This window comes from Colletotrichum aenigma (assembly GCF_013390185.1).
Source record: "Colletotrichum aenigma strain Cg56 chromosome Unknown KSG_Cg56_contig10, whole genome shotgun sequence".
Classification (NCBI taxonomy): domain Eukaryota; kingdom Fungi; phylum Ascomycota; class Sordariomycetes; order Glomerellales; family Glomerellaceae; genus Colletotrichum; species Colletotrichum aenigma.
In genome coordinates this window covers 3,832,741-3,857,457 of record NW_023500916.1, presented here as the reverse complement: position 1 = coordinate 3,857,457, position 24,717 = coordinate 3,832,741, and the positions used below count along the sequence as shown (strand labels likewise).

Genomic DNA, 24,717 nt, shown 5'->3' with positions numbered 1-24,717 from the left:
CAGCAACCCTTATGCCGGGGAGTTTCAATGGCATCGATCAGGGGTCCTCGAAGATCTGCAACATGGGAATCGCATCTGACATTTTGCAAATGAGCCCATCGAAATCCGATTTCTCCTCCACTGCGGTAGCATTTGGCACATCTACCAGGTGCCTACCGGCGCGTTCCACAAACATCAGTCGATAATCTTCAACTTATTCAACGTCTGTTCTGATCTTATGGAAGTTTCAAAAGGGTGAAACGGCTCAAGCAACACCCTGACTTAACGGGGTTGAAGATCCCCCCGAAACCATCGTTACCACAGTAAACCCCCATTGCCACGTCGTCTGAGCCGATGTTCAACGGCCCTCACAATCCATCCTTCAAAGCAAAAGAGACACGTTGCTCGACGAGAACTATTACTTGACAAGAAAGCAAACACATTTCTCGCGCTCACCTGCCCTTGTCGCATTGATTCAGGCGCTCATCGCGAGCTTCCCATGGGCCGTTTTTTATCTTTCGATTCTCGTTGTCAAGCGTACCTTGCAAATCATTGAGACGCTCAAGTGGAGATGGTTCTGTCACTCCTAGTCAGCTTCGGCACGGCCGTCGGTGCCCATGAGGGCATCAAAGCCTCCATGGCCAAGTCCCGAAAGGAGGAGCATCGAAGTCGGAAGAACAACCTTATTGTCCACTGCCCCAAGTCATCCCAGTACAGCCCTTATCTCGAGGGGCGGCGGGTGGTACTATCCGGAGACAGGGCAAGTGACCTCCCCACCACAAAGTTTGACAGATGATCTGACAATGCAACAGCTTTACATTGACACTGGCACCGCTCACGATGTCCCTTTCGGCCATCCCTTTGAGGGATACTACATCCCTTATCCCGACTCTCGGTACGCGGGGCTGGTGACCACCATCACGCCTGAAGCACCAATCATGAACTGGGTGTTTATGGACCCTCTCACTTACTCATTCCAATTTGGTGTTCGTGCTGTGGCAGATGCCAACCTGACTGGGCCCTGGGATTGCACCCGTCAAGATCGCCGACTTACTTTCTGCGGCTGGGAAGGATTTTGTGCCGTTCTTGAGGATAGTGGCGTTTGGGGTCTATACTATGACTTCGACGGCGATGGAATGAGAAAGAAGTTTGGCCAAGAGGGTCGCGTGGTGATTGAGATTGAGCTCATCAGAAGTGAACTCAGAACACCAAAGCCAGAACCTGAACCAGAGCCCCAGCCAGAGCAAGACGTGACTGCAACAGCTGAGCAGAAAGATGAATCGGCTCAACAAAAAGGAGAAAACTCGACAGAGCCAGAGAGTTTCAGTCCAGAGAGAGTCGATGCTCCATCAAAACCTGTCCAGGAATTCGGGGTCACCTTGGAGGAGAAGATGGAGAGGATGTATGTTGGAAAGGTGGAGGATGAGGAGACTTACTCTGTAATATCTGAGCCATTATCGACAATGTCTACGCTATCGACAGCCAGCGGTGGCATGCCAAAAAAGAGGAGGAAAAGGAGAAGCAGGGCAAAAAAGTACCAGAGCCCGAGCATTGAGAATTCGGAAGAAGAAAAGGGACAGCTGAGGTCTAAGGCCTAGGACATGGGATATGCGATATAAGTTGGGGAAGCCTCATGGCTGTAAGGTGCCAGTGAAGGATCAGACGAGGCAGATTTGCAGGGACTGAACTTTCTTTGACAGCGCAGAAGGGCATTGTAGCCGGAGCAAGTCGTTTAAACAAAGCCACACTCTCGGTCAATGACTCCTGGAAACGGGCCATCCGTCCGAGTGAATTGTGACTGCGGCCCCTAGTAGGATCGCTGGGAGGGGTCATAACACAAGGGTCGCTGGCCAGTTCGCGTAGCGTCATCCGCATGGGTTTAAGGGTATTGTAGCCGATGAGACGGGGAGACGTTTCCAACTAGGGCAACAGCTGACAGGTGAGGCATTGTCGTCGGATCCGGCTGGGAGGATACCTTACCTCAGCTGTCACCACTCCGAATGGGCCCTTGTTTCAAGCCGGCGCCGGCCAAATCATTATCCTGCGATGGAGCTCAATGCTAGTGAAGGCCAAGTGATCGTAAAATGTGATAGTTGAGAAAAGGAGATATCGGTTGAGCATCATTGGAGGTGAGATCTGACAAGGGCGGATATCTATCAATCAGACATCTTTTCAGAATTGAATATGGCCGAGGCCACCTTTTTGAGTCCGATGTCGATTCAAAGATCCAAGTGTTTGACCTCGTTTCACGTGATAAAGCTGTTGATACGACCTCACAATGCTGGGCAGAGACGATGTTGGGAGTGAATGTCAACTCGAAAGTTTTGATGAAGACTGATGAAGATAAAATGGTCTTGACTCCTCGCGTTTTTTATCCGAGTCCACCAAGCAAATTAATTGACCTACCAACCAACCAGACATACACACAATCAGTCAATACCATTTTCATCACAGCGGTAGAAAAGAGCAACTCAAACATACAATATTTCAGTCTTCAGGCCAGTAACTCGATCAAGAAAGTCCTAAAGCCACCGTCAAGCTCGTCATCGAGTAAGAAACAAACCCTGCGCCTAATTGCAAATGTTGACAAGATGAGACTAGATATCTTTCCCACCTTACGCAATGCCTAGAAACAACACCGCACTCAAAGCCATGCGCGCTCGTCAAGTCGAGCGATTCATCACTCATCTAAAGTCGAACGATCCCAACAACGAGCTGGTTAACCTTGTTAGCACTAGCGACGTCTCAGAAGCGAAGAAAATGGCAAAGCTCTCTACTGCTGACTCTGATGAGGAGTGTTGGCCGGAAACCTGGAACAACGGTGGCACTGCTTTCAAGACCTTTTTCAAGCGCCACTTCCTCCGATGGGCAACATCTCAACGTGCTCGGGATGAATATGATGGACCTGCCAAAGGAACTCGATCGCAGGTCGCCAAGCACCTGGCGGAGCAGCAGTCTGCATGAAGAAGCCGCATTTGTCATAGGGATTTTAGGGCTAGAGCACCATCTTGGATTTGATTTGTTTCTTCTGCTATGTATTTAGGTGTGTCACGGGTTTGAGAATATAGACTACTGGAGGAGGCGCATCAAAAGGGTTTAAGCATACAATCTACGAAAGCGGTAGATCTGTTGATTCTTTGAGATGATGTCTAAATTATGAATCTTTTGAGTACTCATAAATAATTTGGTTTTCGGTGCAATAACAAGAAGTCCGTATCACGAGCTTTTCCTACAACCAACTTCTAGCCACTAACTTTATGCAAGTTCGAATGTTTTCCTGATTTGATCATGAGTCCAGTTATTTGCAAGACACAGAGCCAAGAGAATGCGAGCCTTCTGAGGGTTAAGATCGTTCCCAGCGATAATGCCCAGTTTTTGGTGCTGCTTGCTGTCCACAACCACTCCCGCTCCAAGCCTTGACGACTGCACCACAGTGACTTGCCCGTTGGAATCTTCAATGGCTTCACCAAAGGCAGCAATCTCGGCTGGTGTGCCCAAGCCTGGTCCGAACCCGGCCGACACGATTCCTCTAGCACCAGCAGCAACGCAGGCTCTCACCATGGCTCCATCGGAACCGGCATGACTGTACACAATATCCACACGAGGCAATCCATCACGCAGCAGATCAGGCGAGAACTTGTTGCTGGGAGAACTTAGAAGCTGCGACGTGATGTTGACCGTGTCTCCATCAACGTATCCGATTGGTCCTCGCCATGGAGATTGGAAAGCTCCAACGCGAAGAGTATTCGTCTTAGTGACGGTCCGAGGCGAGTGGATCTCATCGTTGATGACTACAAAAACGCCAGGACTATTGGGATGCGTGTGCTTATCCTTCGAAAATTCATGAGACGCCACTCGAAAGGCTGCCAACAGGTTGGCCGCTGCTTCGGAGGACTTCCCATTCAGGGGACGCATACAGCCAGTGACGACGACGGGGATGTCTAAATCCAGAACAAGGGAGAGAACCCAGGCTGTTTCTTCAAGACTAGCAGTCCCGTGGCCAACGACGATGCCCTCGATCTTGTCCTTCGGGTATCCCTTCTGAGCCATCGTGTTGCATGTCTGGGCGATCGCGAACCAATCTTGAGGTTGTATAGCGGTGCTGTCGATCGGAGGCTGGAAGTCGTGGATGACCGGCTTAGCGCCATGGAATATCTCCGAGATCCCACTCTGATCAAGTATCCGTTGTCCTGAAACGCGTTCGTCTGTAGCGTTGTAGTCCATAAAGTCGAATTCATCCATGGCGATGGAAGCGATTGTGCCGCCGGTGGAAATAAAACCAACTCTTTTCGTCAGCTTCTTGACACCAGAGGCTGTCCTTGCGCCTTCAGATAGCTGCGTTGTAGAAGGTGTGTCATTTGGAATATGAGGATTATCCTTGACTGAGGGGTAAGGTGATGATCTGGAAGGATTCGCTGCGTGGTGCCGCCGAGACGTGATGTTTCTAAGGACTGTCATGTTGAAGTTGTTGTTGCGCACCGCTAAACGAAGTGACCACAGCTCGTTTCAAGGCAGTTCGCCTCAAGAACAGGATTCGAAGGGACTGTCGCAATGTTCGAGGGTAAATAGTGACAGATGGAAGTGCATGGAAAGATAGCACCAGACAATGACGGGAGCTTTGAGCATCCTAGTCTGACGAGGGAACCAAAACGGCTCCGTAAGTAATTTGCCGGCAGTACTATCCCGCGGTTTCTTGCGTAACGTCGGAAGGGCGGAAGACTTGCCACGATTGCGCTATCTTCGGGAGGACAAAAGACAAATAAATTAGACAGGACTCGTGTATCTCAGAAACAAACTAATCAGTACGACGGTTGGCCCCCTTTCTGTCGCATGAAACGTGTGCGACAATCAGGTGTGTTGATGCCTGCACGCTTGGCAAGATAACCTTTCGTGGGACTGGGCGGCGGGAGACGCGTCCTCAAGTGGCATCGGCTTCGCACACAGCCAGTGGATTACACGTAGCTCAGTAGCCAAGGGCCGACGGGCACGTGTCCAAAGATGCTGCTGTTTGAGGTTGTTGCCGCTTGGCAGGAGCAAAAAAGCACATGGTCCCAAGATCAGGCCGTCTACCCCGGTAACTGTGCCTTCTGAATTGTCGCTTTCCGATGAAAACATGACTTGGAGACTGAGATAAACTGGGCGACGCCGTGAGAGTACTAGGAATAAAGGTAGGCAAGCCTAGGACTCCGTGGGGGAACCATAAGCATTGGCTACACGTCAAAATACAGACTGGGGGTCCTAGAACATACTACAACATACGAAACAAACAAAAGTCATAATTCGTCGAGGACCTACTTCGTCCTTGTCTAAAATAAAAAAAAAAATAAAAAAAAAAGGAACTGTTACAACATGGCGCCCAAGGCCATCGGAGCAGTTTTTTGCCAGAACAAGTGTCTAGGCCATCGCATATCCCATAACGCCGAAATAGACCACCACACCGGCACACCTTCACTTATTCTTCCTTCTCTTCGTCGTTGTCGTACCGGCCCAGGCGGCCCAACGGGCTCACCATGAACACGTCCTCCCAACGTCCGCTCGCAGCCTTTCCGTCCCAGTCACCGCCACTGTACAGCGGAAGACGGAGTTTTCCCGTGCAGTGCTCGTCGATAAAACGGCAGACCTTTTGCATGTCGCCGACAGTGAAGTCATCCATGAACCACAGCATCGTCCGAGGGATGTCCGCCGGGCTGAGACGTTGGGTCTGGGTGGAGGTAGGTGCAAGAGAGGACGCGCGTGTGCTCTTTCGGCGCGTTGGAAGCTGTGGAGACGCGATGAGGGTGGCATCGTCGCTAGGAAGTATCTTGGACTGTCGCCGCGTGGATTTCGGGGTTGCCTGGGCAGCCTCAGCCGGAGGTTGTGATTGTCTGCGCTTTGTGGCGGAGGATTTGGTCACGGGCGTCTTCGTCGCGGGCGTCGACTCGTATCTGGAAGCTGTTCGGCATCATCAGCAAGTATTCCAGCACAGTGAAAAAGCAAGAGCAAGGGCCCGAGAAACTTACATCGTCGACGTTTGTCGCTCGTGGCCTCGGACTGCTCGGCGAGACTCTCACGCTTGCGCTTCGCACTGAGCTTGGCAGGTGTCGCAACCGCCTCAACTGCGGGCTTCACTTCTTGTGCCTCAGCCGCAGACTCCTCCATGCGCAAGTGGCCGAGAAGTGCAGCCTTGACGTTGTCATCGTCTACATAACCGCAATAATCGATCAACACGTCCGGCGCGTCGACGCGAATCTTGTTCGCGGGCTCCCACGAGACATCCTCGCCTTCGGTCGAGTAGCCCAGCCACTGCACCAGCACTTGCCACTGTCCGCGAACGCGACGGTGTTTGAGAAGTCTGTAGGGGTGGTAAAGCTCGCCGATTTTGAGGACGTCTTGACGTGTCTGGCCCTTGAAGCTAGCCCAGTATTCGTAGAGAAGCCCAGGAAGATGTTCTTGGATATCCCATTCGGACACGTCAATCCGGTTGCCTTTTGAGAGTGCAATGAGGGTCACGAGGGCAGTTTCGGGGTCGATGGTATGGCCGACAATTTTCTTAATCGTTTCGTACGGGAAATCTGCATCTTGAAGATTTAGCGGTGAACCTGATAAGCTGGATTAGTGACGGTGAGTACTGGCAGACTTACCTTGCTCAGAGAGCTTTGAGCGGGGTCTGCCTCGAGGCATGTTTGCTGCGCTTGGATAAAGAATTACTTTTTCGTGACAATGGAATGTGGTGCTTGGAGATGCGACAGGCAAGTTCGTGGTTCTGTAAGTTGTCGCGCTCTAGACGCGTTCGCGTCGATCGGAACCCTGTTTTATTTTTATTTTATTTTTTCCCTCGGTTCCTGACGGGCCGGCCTTCGGGCCCGAAGTGGGGCCCCTTGGGTGGGGCCCGAATACGCCGTCTAAGTCGGCAGATTGATCTGCGAGGCCCGAAGTAAAATCAGACACCCTCTTCCCACGGTTCTCTGATTAAGAATAGCATGACTTTGAGTCTTTTTCTGAGATGCACAATTATTCGGGGGGTGTTGACCAACAGCTGGGAGTTGAAGACTACCTAGATGATACTTCAGAAGCAAATCATCCCTATCCCTCTACGCAATCCAGCCTGATTCCAGCACATGCCTATCATTTGTTGATCTGTGTCTTTGGCATGTCACATGCTACTTACTAAGGATGCGTGCAAGTCTGATTATGAGGTCGTTCAAGAGTGCTGTGACGGCGGACATTGTCCATGAATTAATAGGAGCACGGCCCTTGGAGCTGAACAGTACATATTCAGTGGATTTGAGCATCACACCCAAGCTATCAGCAGTGATTTCCTGAGATTCAAAGCCTCCTAATATGTGGCTACCCTTTCCATGAGTCACAAATGTTTCACGAGATATATGATTTTTGCTTGAGAGAAGTAGTCGAAAAGAGGATTTGGGTGCCACTTAAATTGATTAAGGCCTAGACGGCCGGTGTTATGTTATGTTCATCGCACCAAAGCTAAATACAGTAGAAGAATTGTTTACAAAATTTGTATGGGTATCCACGTTCCCTCATTCCCAATTTGCTCATAATGCGCCGTGGCTCCGCGCTGCGAACCGCGATGGAAGATGTCGTTGCAGATGTAGCTCGGATGCCTGCGGGTATGGCTTACCTCCCCAGGCTCGAGGCATTCAAGTACGGCATGAAGCCGTTTATCGGAAGTTACCGCTGCCGTTGCAGCGAGACAGAGGGATGGAGCTCTGCTTCTTGATGCAGGCAGTGATGGCGCCGCCAACCCAGGTGACACCCTCGTAAGAGCCATCCCTGAAGATATGGTTAGCTCAAGTATCATTAATGGATAAAGGTTGAAACTTACTCGTGAGAGTCGGCCATGAAAGTACCAGTCTGCTTAAGCGCGCCAACGCAGCCCTGGAAGGTGCGGCCGTACTTGCGGTTGGTCCAGGGACGGGTGATAACGACACCAGTGTAGCCAGGGTCGACAGTGCCACGGATGAGGTAACCCTGAGTGGTGGTCCAGGTGCGAGAATAGTCGACCTTGAAAGTGAGACCGAGCTTCTCAATCAGCTTGCTCATATCGAAAGAACCACCAGCAGTGACGCCGTTGGAAATCGCGTAGGACTTGGAGATGGTGATGTCGATGCCCTTGCTGCCGGCACCGATGACGACAGGGGACATCTGCACGTCCCAGTCGACAAAGCGCATCTGCTTGTCGACGACGAACTGGTAGTTGGCGTTGCAGTCACGCTTGCCGAGGGCAACGTCGGTGTGGTTGACGGGGATCTCGGCAAGACCCTCGCCAGCCTTGAGGTAGTCGTGGTCGATCTCGGGAGTCTCGGCCTCAATACCCTCAACCTTCAGAAGAAGGTCCCAAGTGTCCTGAGTAATGATGGCGGCTGTAAAAGTGATGCAAAGTCAGTACGATTCAATTCCGGTGGTTGAGGCACGCTTACTCTTGCCATCCTTTCCGAAGACAATCATCTCTCCATTGCGGAGGTTACGGTCGAGGGTCTCGGTAATGTTGAGAGCGGGATCCTGCTCGGCGAGGATGGGGGCGGGCGCGGCGCTGACTGCAGCAGCGAAGGCCGAGAGGAGAGCGATCATGCGAGTAGAAACCATGTTGGGCAAATTGAAGGGATGTTTGAGACCAGAGAGAAGTAAGTGGATGAGGATGAGAGTGATGAGGAATAGACAAAACTTGGCGGGATTCTACAGAGGTTTTATAGATATCTGCAAGAGTATCACGACCTGGTGTTTCCGACTCAAGAGATAAGCTTCAGCAGTCACATCAATGATCAACAATGTGGCGCGCCCGCCCGCTTGCCTTCGCCTGGATCGTCTGGAGTTGAGGTTGCGTTCATCCGACTGTCGGTCACTAGTCAAGCATGTTCCCTACAAGCCTGTCCCCGCAGAATGGGTCACCCTGGACCTTGTTCGTTGGGTGGACCAACCCAGGCAGATTTGAGATCCCTTCTTGGTATATTCAGGGGCCGATCTTCTCCATACCTGGACCCCGTCCCGACAAACCGTCCAGCGAGCCTTCGTTGCGATGCCACTCAGAAATGATCAGCCTCGTGTCGTCGTTGGTTGGAGCACCGACCTCAGACGTCGATGGCCTACTTTCTCAATTGGGCCTAGCAGCCCCCATACCGCACGACTCAGCAGCCGTCACGAGAGTGACTTTGTGGTCGGTCAACCTCCTTGAGATAGAGGCCTCAATGAACTCCCAAGGTGACAGCCCGATTATCATCACCCCCAAATGCCACTAAGATTGCGGGATTCAACGCCGTGACCAACGAGTAATGTTTTCAATAGCCGGTATCCAATAGATTGCCCACGCCTCAAAGAGGAAAAGGCACTCGATAGAGTCATTACGAGATGCCATTATCAGGGTTCCTAGGTGAACACCTCTCGATCTCATGTCTTACTTCCCAAACCGAAGATTTATTTCAACACTCGGTTTCGCCGTTCCGTTCAACTCAACTCAAACCACTCATCAAACCTTCTTGTCCACATCATCCCTTCCACTTGACTCAGTCTTCCCGTCTACACACAAGGCTCTACCTTTGTTTCCTCAACGCAAATCCAATATGCAGATCTCCACGCTCGCCACTTTTGCGGTTTTTACCACCGTGTATGTTCCACCCCCACGCGAGCTCCTTCATGGTCCACGGTTGTACTGACTTGACTTCAGTGCCTTTGCCAAGCTCCACAGCGCGGCTGTCTGCGTCCAGAGCAGAACGTACGGCAGCACTGGCAACGGAACTCCTTATGGCATCACCTACGGCTCCTACAAGGACTACGAGATCGATACCGCAGCTACCCAGTGTGCTTGCGGCTACTACAAGAACCGTAACACCGGCAACAAGCAGTGGGACAAGTGCCCTGACTGCACTTTCGATGGTCTTCAGTGCACTTCTGGCGGCTGGCACATTGGCGGCGACGAGGTATGTGATGAGACAGCGTTTTATTGTTGAATACCAAGCGCTGACTGGAGCTCTACACCAGATGACCTACTACTGCGAGAAGAAGTGTGGCGCCCAGGGAGCCGAGGCTAACTAAGAAACATGATGCTGCTCGAAGCCGCAGGCGGGATAACTTTGGAGTGGTTTTAATGGATAGAAATGCTTGATACCATGGGAGTGTGGTTGGATTCTCTTCTGGACGTAGATATTCACTTTTACTGTATTTACTTCCGAAACAATCAATTACCGTTCAACTACACCTTTATTTTTGACTTTCGGGACTTCACCGCACTTTATCTTGATGCATAATAACTTAGAGTTTATTGTTGCCGCACAAGCCAACTTTTACATGTCGTCATCAGGGTTTTGGCTTTCAGCCTTTGCAGTAGCGAAAGGCAAAAAGATGACTCGGTAGTTGCAAATGCGCCGGCGTTTCTGTTCAAATAAAGTGCATTTCTTAATTCGACTTCAATGTGCTTCTTCATTCAATATTCATCAAGTTTTGCAATTCTCTTCTAAAACCTGCGAAGTCGCGCTATCCCATGACCTGTAATCATCAACCTGCTTCGCGGCCCCCAAAGCGAGTTGCACAGCAATACCACTCCAACGTCGCACTGCCATGCATCGCTGTGGGCTGCCGCTACAGTGGCCAAGCCTTGCCACTTCCGCCCAGAATTGGCATCCGCGGGGGTGGGCCATGAGACTCCAGATGACACCAGACAACGACTTCGGAGCCCATTCCAACAGTTCCCCTTGCCCACGTGCCCAGATGCCAAACTCTTGGCACAGTGAAACAATCTGCAATATTCTCAAATGCCGACATTGGTTGCCAGCAGTCCAGCAATAACGATTCAGCGAGGATATTGCCGGTTTCTGCCCATTTACCCTGGAGTGTAAATCACAAACGGAAAGATATTCAACGACGCACTAGTCATGCAATGCGGAACGGGGTGGGGGCTGGTCCAGTGACCCCCTGGGCTGAAGGGTTACTTACGCCCTGCCAAAGTGCACCCTACAGGGCTTCAGCTAACGTCGGGTAGACGGCAATTAAGTTTTCAGGCATGCCCCATGTCAATTCAGCTAATGAGCTCGCTGAGATTCAACCATCCTTCGGGTAGGACCCAGCTGATCTCTCTTTCAGAGGATGTTCGGTGCAACGTTGAGCTCAGCCCAAGTGCGCAAATATCCACAGACGGTGAGACTTCGTTCGATTAGTGCGGCTGTCAGGTTAGGCCTTTGGGCTAGAAATAGATGTCCCAGATCGATGTGCAGCGACGGCTAAGCTGTTCAGGAACCAACAGCCGGAGGGGTGAGGCTCTTGGTCAGCGGGAGCAACAATCTAGATAAGCTTAACACGCCAAGTCTGACTTCAACAGGCATTTCAGAAATGCTCTACAGCGCGGGCAGACTTACAAAAGCTTGTTTACTCGGGTAAACGTAAGCAGCTCCTCAGCTTGGGGCTCCAGGACAGCTATGGACATGATAAGGGAAATGGCAGACAAAATTGTTTCGAATTGAGAGCCCGATGGCATAAACTCAAAACCATGGGCAGGAAACTTCCGCTTTGTCTCCATGGTGAATTAACAACACCTGGGGCACGCTGGAGCCCACAGGTGATCCTAATTTCCTCCACCAATCAGCATTGACTTGTTTATTTCAGCTCCCATGGTTCACGGTTGGGAGCACCCTTGTACAACGCAATACTTTTGATTAAGTTTACACAAGGTATCCCTTTTTGGCACCCTCGCAGAAGCGCTGAACCAGCCGTTCGTACCTTTTCCGAGTCCTCGGAACCCTAGACTGTGCCATCTATCTTGCTCACAATCTCCCTGCAATAGTACATGTCCAGTAATGTTCCAGAACCGTGATGACGATGGTCGATGTCATTGCTTATCTAGACACCATCTGATTAACCTCATAACCCTGCAACGATCCGTACTTGTGTCGGCAACAAGTGGATTACCTGGAGGGTGCGGTTTCCGCGGGGCCTACATTGACTTTCTGGATGTACATTTCCGGGAATCTCTCCGAAGCAGCATCTTGCGCCTCATCATATTCTGACAGCCGGTTTCGACTCCGACAACTCCGGCCACCGGCGGTAAAAGCAGGCATTGCGAGTCGTGAAGTGGGTGGCTTGATGGGTCAGGACCACATCCAGCTCCCAAGATGGAGTAACGGGAGCTTATTGTCACAGACTGTTGTTGCTCGCAGTGCCACCAGGTAAGCTTCTCGCCGGACCTGCTTAAGCTCCGTGCTCGGCTTCGATCCCCACGTCGATAGAGAGTTGGGCATTGGAATCTATCTGCTGTATCTTGTGATGGAGAAAGTCAATGGAGCCATGTACCCACCGTCTGGGACTTGGTTCAGGATGATTACGACACGTGCTTCTAGTGGACCGCGGACTTCAACGGAGATCGGAAAGTACGAATACTTGCCGTGATTGTTGGGAGTCGGGACAGACAGTCCAGGCTCTCAGCCCCTAGGTACCATAAGTGACAAAGAAAGTGTACCTCCATCCAGTTTCGCTACAGAATGGCGAATGCCAGCATCATGAGTAAAATCAACCCATTCGACATTTTGTAAAATCACATCACTCGCCAGGGTAAAATGCCGCAAAGTCCACATTAAACGCATTCAAGAGCAAACCATGGCATTTTTGCCGCTATCACGAAGTCTATACCAGTTCTAGCAAAATGCAATATCTGCATTCCCAAGAGCGATGTGATCTACTATCGCCACATCAAGCGGTGAAGCACGCAGAGTAGGCGGGTATATACTAAACATCACTTCATGTGACTAAACTTGAGATATGATATCCTAATCTTCTGCCTGCTGGTCCATTTTGCTGTGTAGCTATGTGGAAACCCCCCAATGAGTCAAGAATCACATACACGTGCTCTGGGGTCGCCACATATGCCAGCCTCGTATCCATACCAAAGGATGATACCATCCAACCCACTGTGCTGGCAACCCCAGATTCAAATTGGACCCAACTAGGTAGTGTAAAGTTAATGGTCCTTTTGCTCATCCCACTTTGCTCCGAAGTCATGACTCAGATGCGGCTCCTTTGGGGCTCCTCATATTTCTCATGTCTAGGGTCCCGGGGACAGAGCGAGCGCCTCCGTGGCCGTGCACCCACAAAGCCCGAGCCACAGTCAGCTATCCCTGTCGAGCTGGACAGTGAGGTTCTCAAATGCGCCCGTTTCAATCTATGAGATGCTTCTTCTTCATCCTTTAACGGAAAGATATCCAGAAGCTAGACGTAAATCGGATCTGCTGCCCGAAAAGGTTAATGGCGGATCATATGATGTACCAAGCGTCTAGAACCTCTGGGGCGGGACCGAATGGCTGGAACGTTCTGTCAGTGTGCGAAGACCCTGACCTAGGCGGGCAGGCTGCGTCTAATTACTTCGTGTTGACCAGTAAAGCACAGATCATCACTGTGATAGCAATCGCGGAGATAATACGCGCTATGATCCTACTTCGGTCGTATATTCGCACGAGGCCGCAACGTGACCAGCAATATCATTATGGCGAGTCAGCCTAACCAGGCTGTAAAGTTGGCCTAGACATCATTGGTTCATCACGTGTGCTTTTCAGATAACGAGGATGGTAAATGAGCCTTGGTGTGCGATGACAGGAAAGACATTTTACTCTACTAACGGAGAATTCCTCGCTCACAGGTCGCGAGGCCTCTGCCCAGCCCCCTAGATGCCCGCCAGAAGAAGATAGATATTCGGGATGAAGCTTTCGGCGTGCATGATAGCCCGAAAATCAGTCGGCATGCCGAACTCTCCCGAGGAGGGCTACGGTAAGTCGAGTCGTGCCACTGGCCTATTTGTTGTGTATACTTAGGTAGCCATTGAAGATGTTGCCGCCTCGACTTCGGGTTTACGTCGCCCGACGTGATGGAAATATGGTGTGAGTGGCTGCCTTTGCATGGAAACATTGGGTCACGTTTATTGATTTCGTAAAACTATGGAGATTCACCGGAGGCCCTGGCATGGCGTGTACACACAATAATTTGACCAAGATCGTGGGGCCGCAATAACGATCGTACTTATCAAGTAGTCTTTCTGAATACTATCGTAAAGTCGAGTTATCGAAAAGCAGCTGTGGAGGAAGAAGGACGCTCAGCGCAAATGTCTACACCGTGGAGTTGGATACGTGTAGTGGTAAATACAAGGCATGGACCATGGGGCCAACAAACTCGCAATGTAGCTCAGGCTCTTCAGTACCTATACTCTTCCATGAAAACTATACATTGTAGGTTTACCGAAATTGCCGTACTCCCCCTGCGGCAGCCGGTAGATTTTGGACTTCACTCGGCACCGGCGGCTGGTCCAGTTCGAAGTGGGGCCGGCTTCGGACTCGGGAGACCGGCCGGATGGAGTCGGCTGTCTGGAGCCGTGTTCAGAGAGCCTGATAAGTGCGAAAGTCAATTAATACAAAGGGAAAGAAGAGTAAGGGTAAAGCAAGAAGTGTTTGGGAAGTTGAAGAAGTTGAAAAGCTTCCTTGGGGTTGGTGGTGAAATTAGAAAGAACTTACCAATGGGCGATTGTTATTCGGTCTCTTCAATGCTAACAATATTTGACCTCGTTTGGCAGTCCAACAACGGTTTACTCTCAGCGAAATAGCGATATACGATTTCAACTGCACCGTTGAAAAAGAAGAGATCACCAGTCACGACTCCCGACTGGGCATTAGACTCTCTAGAGGGAGCATTAAAATTTCGCTATTTACTCTTCACTATCTAACGCATTTGAAATGCCATTCGGCACACGGGTAACCATCATGCCGGCTAAGGTTTTCCTGAGCCTTCAAAGCAGTCCATAAATTAGTCTACACAGCCAGCGCATCAAGTTTGCGTCTGTGAGAACAAAATATGCAAGTCTCTGGTCTAGCCACAGATTTTCAAACCAGAGACACCCTTCCAAGTCTCGCAATCGGCCGTGCCTTGTTGCATGGTCTTTCATGAAAACGTCTTGTCCTGGTTCGTGACCTCGACGGTATCGACGGAGGATTCCCGCTTCGAAGAATGATCGATCAAAGGCTTCAATCCGGGAAGGGCAACAACGGTGATGGCAAGAGTCATCTCCAGCATGCTCATGGGGTCTGTTATTAAATTGTTAGGCGGATGTTGAAAGATAAGAGACATTGCTCGAAGCCACAGCCCACTTACAAACAAGATTTTCTTGACCAGTGCCAACCTTGAGCGTGATAAAACGAACAATAGTAGTGAAGATGGTCAGGGTACCGAGGACAAACGTCAGGGTAAGGCCCTTCGAGGCCGGCAGAACACCCTGAATCAAGAGTGCAAGTGGGAGAGCGTAAACTAGGTGGGCATCTTGTTAGCATCCACGTATGTCCCAATGATCTCCACAAAATTGAGAAAATGAAACTTGCGTACCTGCGAGATAGCAGGCAAGGTTCAGCGTGAAGTTGAGGATGAAGGGTTCGGGAGCGTAAAAGACGCTGCAAGCGCCGTCTTCCTGAGACCACTGAACGGAGACATCCTTGCCGCAGAAGAAAGTATCATCCCAGAGAATTGCCATGTAGGAGATGCCGACGAAAGCGGTGATGCCCCAAAGAGCCTTGCGCATGGTGGGACTAGTTTCGGCGGGGAAATAAGCCCAGTAGAATGCCAACATGCTCATCTTCGGGAAGCCCATTCCGACATCGTAAAAGTAGTTGGAGGCAAAGGAGATCTTCACCAAAAGTCAGCAGTGTGGAAAGCGTAGACAGGCCGGTAGCTCGTAAGTACTTACTTTGGACAGAGCAACAGACGGGGTCCAATCATCCAAAACACCAATTTGGTAGGTCAGGGTGTCGCAAATGATCAAACCGAGAGCGTTGATCGCCGACAGGATCAAAATCCAGTCCGATACCGCCAGTTTCTCACGGAGGCGAAAGAGGCGAGCATAGATACGGAGGCCAACGAACACATAGGAAACCGCCAGCAGAATCCATTCGGATATCTGTACATGAGTGGTTAGCATGTGTAAAATGCTGGTCGAACACCTGGGTAAGGTGAGCTTACCATGCAATCCTTTCCGTCGATGAAGTACGCCATCTTGTCTGATATGCCTCAAATCACGGACGATGAGGAAAAGAAACTTGACACTGCGAGTACCACTGCTGGCAGAGTTTTGAGACAGGCGGGACTGCGATCCCATATAACGCCGGACGCTACCACGGAGAAAATGTCCGCCCACGGTGAATGTCGGAAAGCTCTGTCAGCATGCTATGCATGGAAAATGTTCTATTGGCCCAGGATCACAATGACTCTTCTCGGTTGGATGCGCCGAGGATTTGGCAAGGTTGAGTCTGCAACAAGGGGAAGGCGGAGACCGGGGAGGCTTAATCGACTGTTGCGACCGTTGTTGGCGAGCATCTCGCCAACATCGGCAGGCGCACCAGTAACTCTGCAGATTCTGCACGAAAGAGCGCCACTCGTTGGTGCATAAATCAGCCCAGGACCCTTTTTAATTTCTTCTTCTTCTTTTTTGCCCCTCTGGTGTGTCAGGACAAGGTCGTTGGTTTCTAATATCTGTAGGTTTACGGGTTGAGGTAGGATTGCCCAATTCCTCTGTGCGACTGTGCCGCATATTCGCAGATACGCGGTCGAAGCGAGCCTGAATTGGGCATCGTTTCCCACCCAAAGAAAGCCGGTCATTGGTCGTTCGGTTCTCTTCCGTTCGGACCGGCGGGCCCGGGCGATTACCGCATGCTGTGGCTCCAGGCCTTGCGCTTTTTGGCCCCCCCTGTTGGTCATCCTGTTGGTTCCGTCTCTCGCGCAGAGCGTCTTCAACAGTTCACCAAAGCATACAGCTTTCTCCACTCTTGTAAATGATTTGGTATTCGGTACCTCACAGAAACTTTGTTCTTCCCGTCGGACTCCAGGTCCTGAAATGATTCTCAGACCATCAAGATCCTTCACGCGTGATTGACTAGTATCTGGGTCCGGCCTTGGCTTCATCTCCTTCTCCATCCTCGCGTCGCTGATAGGTTACGCTAACGCGTTCCGACTTGTATATCACATCCGATCGCTTGAGAGTGTTGAGTTCCACCTCACTCCCAGATTCGTTTTCGGCGGCCACGCGAGTTGTTGCCATGTACGGATCTCTTCCCGATGAAAGCTTGATGTGGGTATTGGCCGTTGGATGCTTGCTGTATCCCAGACCCGCAGAGCCTGACTGGGCTGTCCCGTACTTTGATGTGCTGAGCCCCCGACGGTGGAGGAGCGATTTGAGTGCAGGCAAGGACACGACCAGAATGGCGGCTGATACCTCAGTCATGGACAGTACGTCTGGCTCCATGTCAGCACAAGAGCTCGGCATGTTCTCCTGATTTTTGACAACTTACAAACATTTGTCCACGCTTTGATGGATTCCACGGTAGCAAATCGGCCTACGCTGGCTCCGATTGTGATGATACCAGTTGAGAATGTGGCGATCAAACCGATAATGTAGCGCCTGCTAAGTTGAAGGCCATGTAGGAGGGGAAATGGGATCGCAAAGACTGTGTTATTCCGTCAGTCATTGTGCACAGCAATATCGCACGCAGGCGGAGATCGTGGGAATTTACTTAGAAGATCTGATATGAAGTTCAAGACCCAATCAATCCGAAAAACATCCTTGGAATCGAAAGTGCTGCAAGTGCCTTCGAGATCCCAGTTGACTGACACGTTTGGACCACACCAGAAGGTATCCAAGAAACACGTGGTTACAGCGAATGTCAATGTCAAGGCACTGACTCCGTAGAGAGCCTTTCGCAGCAGCGGCATCGTCTTGGGAATGAGCTTGAAGTAGAATGCCAACATGGCCAACTTGGGGATGTAAATGCCGGTGTCGTAAAAGTAGTTGCCCGCGAATGAAACCTTCATCAACTTGATTCGGTCTGCCACGGGTGGCTCCGGTGCTTTCGGGTCGTACTCGTCCATGCCACCCAGGTTGTACGCCATCGCATCGGTTGTGAACAAGGCAATGGCATCACATAGAGACGCAATCAAGATCCAATCGCTGAGAGTGAGCTTTTGACGCTGTCGGACAAGTCGAAGAAAAAGACGAGCAAAGACGAAGACGATAGCTAGGCTCAGAAGAGTGGCCTCGATGGGCTGGTCCGTGTCTCGCGTTAGCAAGCAAACACTGTAGCAAACACGCAGATCTGGGGATGCACGTGCGGAGTGCGGATAGGGCTGACTTACCACAACGGCCTCTTTTGCGACACCCGTCATGATGGGTGGCCTTCGAAATCAGAGGGTGTCGACAATGTGCTCAGAAACCATGTGTCAAGGTCGGATGGCACATTGGAGACATATATAACGAACTGGCAAGCAGAAGAAACTCGTAGCGAGTACGTTTGGATTTAACTTTTCAACGGCATGGCTCGTCGGCACCTCGGGCGAACGCCGTCCTCACAACTGATGGCATCGCTTAGGCATCATATTGGATACATCTAGCTTTGGGGGCTTCATCTACTGTCTCAGGCTAAGAGCTGCAGAACTGCAGGTACGGACACTTGGAACCGACCTGGGATGATGCCGGCGTTGGTCAAGCGAAGGACTCGTGCCGCAAGGGGGTGGCAATAAAGTTTTATCTGCTCATTGGTGCTCATTGGTAGAGCGAACATGGAAATTGAGCGGCTGCAAATCCAAAGGATCGAGCCGAGTCGCGAATCACGGAAGAACAGTGTCTGGACCGAGAAGTCGAAGGTACGAAGTGCGAAATCACGTTATGTCCAGCTTGGAACATTGGAACAAGGGGTGATGGACCAAATGCAGTCATCTAATACTGGGGCCGCTGCAGATGTGCCTCACAGACTATGCAAGCTTTGATGGGGTTTATGTGGGTTGCTGTTGGCGGAGGATTCACCATTTCGGTATGATACTTGCGAGTTTTGTGGCGGGCAGGTTTGATCACTCTAAATAGGGCTTTAGCAGCCGTCGATTTTGCCATGACTGCTTTCTTTTCGACCATGCAGTTGCCAAAGAAGTAGATGTTGTGGGAATGAGTGCTTCACAGAGTGTGACAGGCAGATTGAAACGATGGACTGGCTGAAGCAGCAGGTTTACCCCGGCGAAGTTTCCAATTCAACGGCGGATAAAGCAGTCAAATACTTTCTTTTGTCTGCTAAAGTTCCAGGAAGAACGAGCGAGTCGGATGGTTCGGTTCAACAGAAGAGTCAGTTGTCAGCAGGGTTGTAAGCGACTTGTAAGCGGCCACCCATGGATCCATGCCCTTTGATCTTCGCAACCATTCCAACACGGACGCAGGTAAATTGGCCAAGCTGTGCGGGATCGCGGCGGGTAAATGCGGGTCAGAGGCACGGACGAGGGAGTCCCACTGTCAACTCAGCCAGTTTCTTTTTCGTATTTTTCGACTTTTATTCTGAATTGTGCAAAGTACTATCAAGCTGCAGATGGTAGTTGAGAGTCAGTAGCATGAAAATAATGCAGACATCTTGGCAAGAGCAGCACATTGCAGCCCTTGGCTTGATTGGTGGAAATGCGTCTTCAAAGACCTGGCAGATAGTGCAAGTGGCTCATGCTTAGTATGAAGCACAAAACACAGATCCGCCGAGTAGCAAGATGCACATCAATAGTACAATTTCAGTAGAACAACGTATTGCATAATACCTGGCTTATCCATAGTCGCACCCGAATTATTCAACTGAATCATGCCACGTAATGAACAATGCCCAGACATTCTTTCATTTGTGAGATGCTTTCATTAACGCATGAGATAAGTCAGCGATGGAAAGTTGGAGACACCACACCAAGGCACTTGTGCGGATGGGAGAGATAAAGGCCCAAAGCCCGGCCGCAATTGACTGGCAGAAGAACAATTGCATGGAGGAGAACCGCCGAAATTGGGCTGAAGCCGACAAGTTTAACCAAACGAATGTTAACTCACATTATAGAGAGCCTGGCCGATAGCAATGGCGCTGCCTTTCGCTGAGAGAGTCCCTCGCTAGGTTGATCAAGACCACATGTTTCTGTGGTAAAATGAAAGATTCGACAATTCTGACGCGTTACGGTTTTAACTTCTGGATGGCATTTGGGAAGCTATGACCGAGCTACCCAATGCGATATCATTATAAACATCCAGCTCAGTTTCATTCTTGTATTAATCAAGTGTCATTTATTGAATGGGGCTCCCACTTTCGTTGCCCAGCCGAAGAAATCCATGTTCCCCGGCCCTCGGCCGAACTTGGTGATTGGCATCAGCCGGGGTGGCCCGTGAAAGAACCCACTTTACCGGGCCAAAATTCCGGCCAACCCGGAGCATTCCCGACCGGGGGAAATGCTTAAATGTGTCGATCGATTGGGGGCCAATGCGAGATCCGTTGGCACGTCGGCACATTTTCATGTCTGGAGAAGACAGGGGAGCTCTGTCCTGCAACTCGTGATGGGCGCTGGTCGATCTTGAACATACCCGGAGAACAATGGACTCGATACATATTCGCAGCAATGACGAAGGAACTTCAGTGACAAAATAAGTGTTTTATTTCAAAATGCATCGCTGACTTTTCCGTGTCACACACCGGAAACATACGCTTGTTCATTCCTTGCCCATGAGGCTCGACAACGAGTCTGAGTTGCTCTATGTCCCTTCCGATCGATATGCAAATTACCATTCATACTGCGCATAGTCTCCCAGTACATCAAGGGGGGAAAAAGAAACGCTGGATCCTCCAACTTCAAAATAACCATCAATAGTCGCACACTAGTATTACTGTGATTTGACTTCGAAGTTGGCATGGCGCACTGCGCTCTTGTCTTCTTCCAAGATCACTTGCTGGCTCGACATGCTGTTCATCTCAACATCGTAGTGGGAATGCGTGTCGAACTGCGAATACTCGCTCCGAGGCCCGCGGGAAGAATTGGATGGCCCGGCGTGCTTGACGCGTGAATTGTCGTGAGAGGACCCCATGATTTTGGGCGCAATAGACCTGAAGAACCTGCGCAATGTCGGCATTGAGCCGCAGATGATGAACAAATTCACTTCGACGAATCTGGATCCCAAAGTGTCAGTGAGCTGTTCGCCGTGACGGTATAGCAAGACAAGAGACAGGGTACTCACGACCATACGTTGGCGGGCGCGGCAACCCAAGCCGTATCTGTGGACTTGAGCATGGCTTGCAGATAAACCATGCGCACAACAGAAGTCGTCACAGTCCTGGTATCTGAGTTAAAAAGAGGCTACGATCCAGGTTTGGAGAAGCAGACTTACAAGGAGCCGATTCCAAACATGATCAAGGCGCCAACTTTGACAACGGGGCGCATCTGAAGACGCAGCACCATTGGAATAGGGATCATAAAGAGAACAACATCGGATACAATGTTTGACGTAGCAATAGCCATGTAAAGCATTGCGCTGTTCAATGGTCTGTGGGTTTCCGACACCTCGACATATGGATCCCAGTTTGCCCGAATCGGCCACGTGCCAAACAGGAGCATCGAAGCAATCACGACGGTGTAGCAAAATACCATGACGATACCTGCGGTGATGGCTCGGCGATACCATGGGAGAGGGGAGATCTTGAGATACGCGAAGAATAGCGAGGCTTTCGTTGACCCGTTGGCGCAGATGAATATCGGAGCGACGATGTAGCTGACCTAAAGACATAAGGATGTCAGTGGATGCCTCAACCTGTGTCGAGTTCAGAAGACTTACGAGAGCCTGCTTGGCCCAGACATCAAGAGGCATTTCCCAAGCGTGGTGACCCAAGCCCCCAATCGCACAAGACCCTAGCGTCCTTTGCTTAGCAGAAGCCTTTGCAGGCAAAGGATTTTGACCTACAAGTTTGTAAAGATTGCATGGCGATGGAGCATATCTGACCTCACGAGTCAGTGACTGGCAACAAAAGTGACACAATCAGACTCGCATCTTGGTGAACTTACCCAGGCAATGAGCATCAATGCTAAAGATAGCAATCACGATCAGTTGGAGTTACGCGTTGACAGCGAGAGTTATTTCGGGCTCACCATCATCGACCTTCGGCCCATCCGAAAATACCAACTTGGTGTAAAACCTTTGGACTAGGCATACCAGAGCGAGTGGACCCAAGATGCCAAACACCAGGTAGTGTTCCAACACACTCTGCCGCTGCGGGTTCTCAAAGTCGACGACATAGCCTTCAGGAGGCGACATCACTGTGGTTGTGCCATTCGTGACTGGGTATTCGATAGCCATCAGAACAGGCCACGGGGCGACCACGTCGCCAAAGGATTGCGGCGAGGGCGGCGGTGTAGAACGAGAAAGGCAGAGAGAAGCGAGAAGGAATGTACCGGCGCTTGGTAAGAACGGCCAAGGAGAGGCTGAAAGTGACTGAAGATGGCACGGACAAACCGGTTGAGCTCAAGAGAAGGAGAAGAAGCACAAACCAATCTGTGACAGTGCGTCTGTTCGAGATCTGCTGGGTGTATTATATCCAACCGTCGTGATGGCAAAATCCTTTCCAAGTAATTCGCAAGCCGTCAGAATACCAGTCGGGCGTTGGGTGGTGTTATCAATATCGGGGACCATCAAGCCAAATTCCCGGGGTCTCGAGTCTGTGGTATCATGTTCATCAAAAGAGACAATATCTCAACGCCAGACCTCCTTCTGAGCAGCCCAAAAGTCGGGCCTGTTTGCCTTGGCTTGTAGACTGCAGAAGCTTACGGCCGGTAGGTAGGGCTATCGATGCTTGCAGTCCACGAGACTGTTGGTGCAAGATCGGAGACCCCTGTTCCAACTACCAGGGGAGCTGGTCCACCGTGTTTGCTTGCTGGAAGAGAAATTGGGCCAATCCAGATGGGACTGAAGTGCTTACCATATTCCTTGCGCATGAATCTGGCAGGGAGCTGCGGCTCACCGGAGGAAGCAAACAATACCAATCCAGAGGTTCCGGCCGGATATCCAATATTCCAGTCCAGCCGTTCTGATTCCCACGGAGTTCTTCTCCCGAAAGAGACACCACCTACCCAAACGTTAACAGATACACTCGCACCGCCTAGAATCCGAGAGTCCTTAAATGGTACGTTACGGTCCTCTTCTTGTGTCAAGATCGACCCGGATAAAACCAGCGACTCCTGAATCTTCGCAATCTACCCTTCAGCCGTTCGATCTTGCCCACATCACACCCCTACTTCTCTCCCTATCCTGTTGATCGTCATCATGGTTCGCATCGTCCCCTTCACTGTTACCGCCATGCTCTTCGCCAGCAGCGTGGCGATCTGCACGAGAAACGGTCTCACGCAGATGTTGACCCACGTCAAACGTCACCCAAACTACACGCAGACTGAGTTCTGGGACTACTGGTACACCCAGCATGCACCTAAGGTCGCTCCCTTGGCGTCCTACTTCAACATCTCGCGTTACCAACAGGTTCGTGATTCACTTTTCACCATCCACTATCCCATCTGGGTCACGTCTTGAACACTCGCTTACCCGTCGCAGGTCCGCATTGGAGGTCTTGTGCTCCCTACCGAGGCCGGTGCAACTGAGCCTGCCTCTGATGTTCCTGTCGAGTTCGATGGAGTTGCGATGTTTCTCTACCGCTCTCCTGACGATCTCGCTGCTATGATCTCTCACCCGTACTACACTGAGGTGGTTCTTCCTGATGAAGGAGTCTTCATCGACAAGTCTGCCTTTGGTGGCGGTCAGGTTGCTTCCTTCGTGGGCGCTCACTTTGAGGTGGTGGATGACAAGAAGGATGTCTGGATTGGCAACGATGCAGACAGGGAGAAATACCAGCAGCTGTTCGATTCCTACAACTAAGAACAGCTCGAACTCCCTGGGTAGTGATCGCGAACGGTGACTGGCAAGATAAACGGCATGTAAAACGGTTGATGGATCTAATCTGAGTGCGAGGATCGTTGTAGATCAGAGGCCAATGATGATATAATTGGACTTATCGCTCACATCTCAATCTGCCCATCATTGCTCGAAATAGAGGCGTTCGTGATCGAGGACCACCATGATCGCGGGTCACCATGAGAACATGTGTCTTGGCTGCCGCGAATGCCCAGAATCCAAGCCTGCACCGATCCCAATGAGATTGCCGGTGAACACCTGGAGTGTCATTTTGCCAAGTGTGTGTCGGTGGCAGGTGAAATGTGGAACATCACATGAAGTCAATCCTATCACACCCCCGTGCTGCCTTGACTCTCATTGCAGTGTGCCTGCAGGCACGGCATGAGACACCAGCGTCGGCGTCGTCAACTCGGAGACGTATGCCAGCTCATAAATCACACCTTACTTTTTGATCAGAATGAGCTAGACATCATTGGTCCTATTTCCATGGGAATCACACTTCGTCTCGTCGGCTTCTTCGGCCCCTGGCCATGGTCAGAGGCCCAAGGAAATTCACCCGTGTCACTTGGCGGGCCTTCATTCAATGTTTGCTTCTTACCGGGCTTGGCTGCCTGGACTTCCGGGTCCATGATAGCAGGTGGATACGAACAACTTCCGTAGCCATTGTTCTTGCTTCAACAATGGGGTTGTGTGATTTACAGCAGGGGCTCGAGGGGAAGAATCTCAAGTTTTGACGTTCAAAGTCCGAGCCTGGCGGGAGGGGTTCCAGCGGGTCGTCGAGAGAGTGTTGTCGTTGGATGGCGGCCCTACCCCTTGCTGTATCTCTCCTCGGGATTGGTTCGTTGGCGTCGGTTCGAAAGAGAGCAAACTGGACCCTTGCGTCAGAACGAGTTCCAACGAGACTCGGGATTGGTTGCCGCCTAGATGGTAAATGAGCACACCCTTTGTATCGTCTGAGCGCCACGTAATTCACACCGAGGCAATGCACGCGCAGGGATCGCGTTTAC

The 24,717-nt window shown here is 50.9% G+C and overlaps 9 protein-coding genes across 9 annotated transcripts; 3 read left to right on the top strand and 6 right to left on the bottom strand.

Annotated features, from left to right (window-relative positions):
• Nucleotides 1-550: 550 nt before the first annotated feature.
• CGCA056_v014887 (uncharacterized protein) lies at nucleotides 551-1,577 on the top strand (the record flags this gene model as incomplete). Its single annotated transcript, XM_037330129.1, has 2 exons — nucleotides 551-721; nucleotides 792-1,577. 2 exons carry the CDS (start codon nucleotides 551-553, stop codon nucleotides 1,575-1,577), a joined length of 957 nt encoding a protein of 318 aa, XP_037172069.1.
• A 1,657-nt stretch (nucleotides 1,578-3,234) lies between these two features.
• On the bottom strand, nucleotides 3,235-3,894 carry ansA (L-asparaginase; the record flags this gene model as incomplete). Its single annotated transcript, XM_037330128.1, has 1 exon — nucleotides 3,235-3,894. One exon carries the CDS (start codon nucleotides 3,892-3,894, stop codon nucleotides 3,235-3,237), a length of 660 nt encoding a protein of 219 aa, XP_037171884.1.
• Nucleotides 3,895-5,431: 1,537 nt separating this feature from the next.
• On the bottom strand, nucleotides 5,432-6,639 carry CGCA056_v014885 (uncharacterized protein; the record flags this gene model as incomplete). Its single annotated transcript, XM_037330127.1, has 3 exons — nucleotides 5,432-5,910; nucleotides 5,979-6,530; nucleotides 6,600-6,639. 3 exons carry the CDS (start codon nucleotides 6,637-6,639, stop codon nucleotides 5,432-5,434), a joined length of 1,071 nt encoding a protein of 356 aa, XP_037171886.1.
• A 1,001-nt stretch (nucleotides 6,640-7,640) lies between these two features.
• Nucleotides 7,641-8,565, bottom strand: CGCA056_v014884 (uncharacterized protein; the record flags this gene model as incomplete). The annotated part of the gene is made up of 3 exons (XM_037330126.1): nucleotides 7,641-7,752; nucleotides 7,805-8,342; nucleotides 8,400-8,565. The coding sequence occupies 3 exons, from the start codon at nucleotides 8,563-8,565 to the stop codon at nucleotides 7,641-7,643; spliced, it is 816 nt and encodes a 271-aa protein (XP_037171885.1).
• A 971-nt stretch (nucleotides 8,566-9,536) lies between these two features.
• Nucleotides 9,537-10,008, top strand: CGCA056_v014883 (uncharacterized protein; the record flags this gene model as incomplete). Its single annotated transcript, XM_037330125.1, has 3 exons — nucleotides 9,537-9,580; nucleotides 9,641-9,893; nucleotides 9,955-10,008. The coding sequence occupies 3 exons, from the start codon at nucleotides 9,537-9,539 to the stop codon at nucleotides 10,006-10,008; spliced, it is 351 nt and encodes a 116-aa protein (XP_037171888.1).
• Nucleotides 10,009-14,883: 4,875 nt separating this feature from the next.
• On the bottom strand, nucleotides 14,884-15,984 carry CGCA056_v014882 (uncharacterized protein; the record flags this gene model as incomplete). Its single annotated transcript, XM_037330124.1, has 5 exons — nucleotides 14,884-15,026; nucleotides 15,094-15,246; nucleotides 15,322-15,619; nucleotides 15,680-15,889; nucleotides 15,952-15,984. The coding sequence occupies 5 exons, from the start codon at nucleotides 15,982-15,984 to the stop codon at nucleotides 14,884-14,886; spliced, it is 837 nt and encodes a 278-aa protein (XP_037171887.1).
• An 877-nt stretch (nucleotides 15,985-16,861) lies between these two features.
• CGCA056_v014881 (uncharacterized protein) lies at nucleotides 16,862-18,147 on the bottom strand (the record flags this gene model as incomplete). The annotated part of the gene is made up of 4 exons (XM_037330123.1): nucleotides 16,862-17,220; nucleotides 17,277-17,432; nucleotides 17,499-18,027; nucleotides 18,118-18,147. 4 exons carry the CDS (start codon nucleotides 18,145-18,147, stop codon nucleotides 16,862-16,864), a joined length of 1,074 nt encoding a protein of 357 aa, XP_037171890.1.
• A 2,497-nt stretch (nucleotides 18,148-20,644) lies between these two features.
• On the bottom strand, nucleotides 20,645-22,066 carry CGCA056_v014880 (uncharacterized protein; the record flags this gene model as incomplete). The annotated part of the gene is made up of 7 exons (XM_037330122.1): nucleotides 20,645-20,927; nucleotides 20,996-21,091; nucleotides 21,146-21,531; nucleotides 21,590-21,663; nucleotides 21,716-21,749; nucleotides 21,817-21,836; nucleotides 21,901-22,066. The coding sequence occupies 7 exons, from the start codon at nucleotides 22,064-22,066 to the stop codon at nucleotides 20,645-20,647; spliced, it is 1,059 nt and encodes a 352-aa protein (XP_037171889.1).
• Nucleotides 22,067-23,071: 1,005 nt separating this feature from the next.
• On the top strand, nucleotides 23,072-23,674 carry CGCA056_v014879 (uncharacterized protein; the record flags this gene model as incomplete). Its single annotated transcript, XM_037330121.1, has 2 exons — nucleotides 23,072-23,281; nucleotides 23,354-23,674. 2 exons carry the CDS (start codon nucleotides 23,072-23,074, stop codon nucleotides 23,672-23,674), a joined length of 531 nt encoding a protein of 176 aa, XP_037172316.1.
• Nucleotides 23,675-24,717: the final 1,043 nt, after the last annotated feature.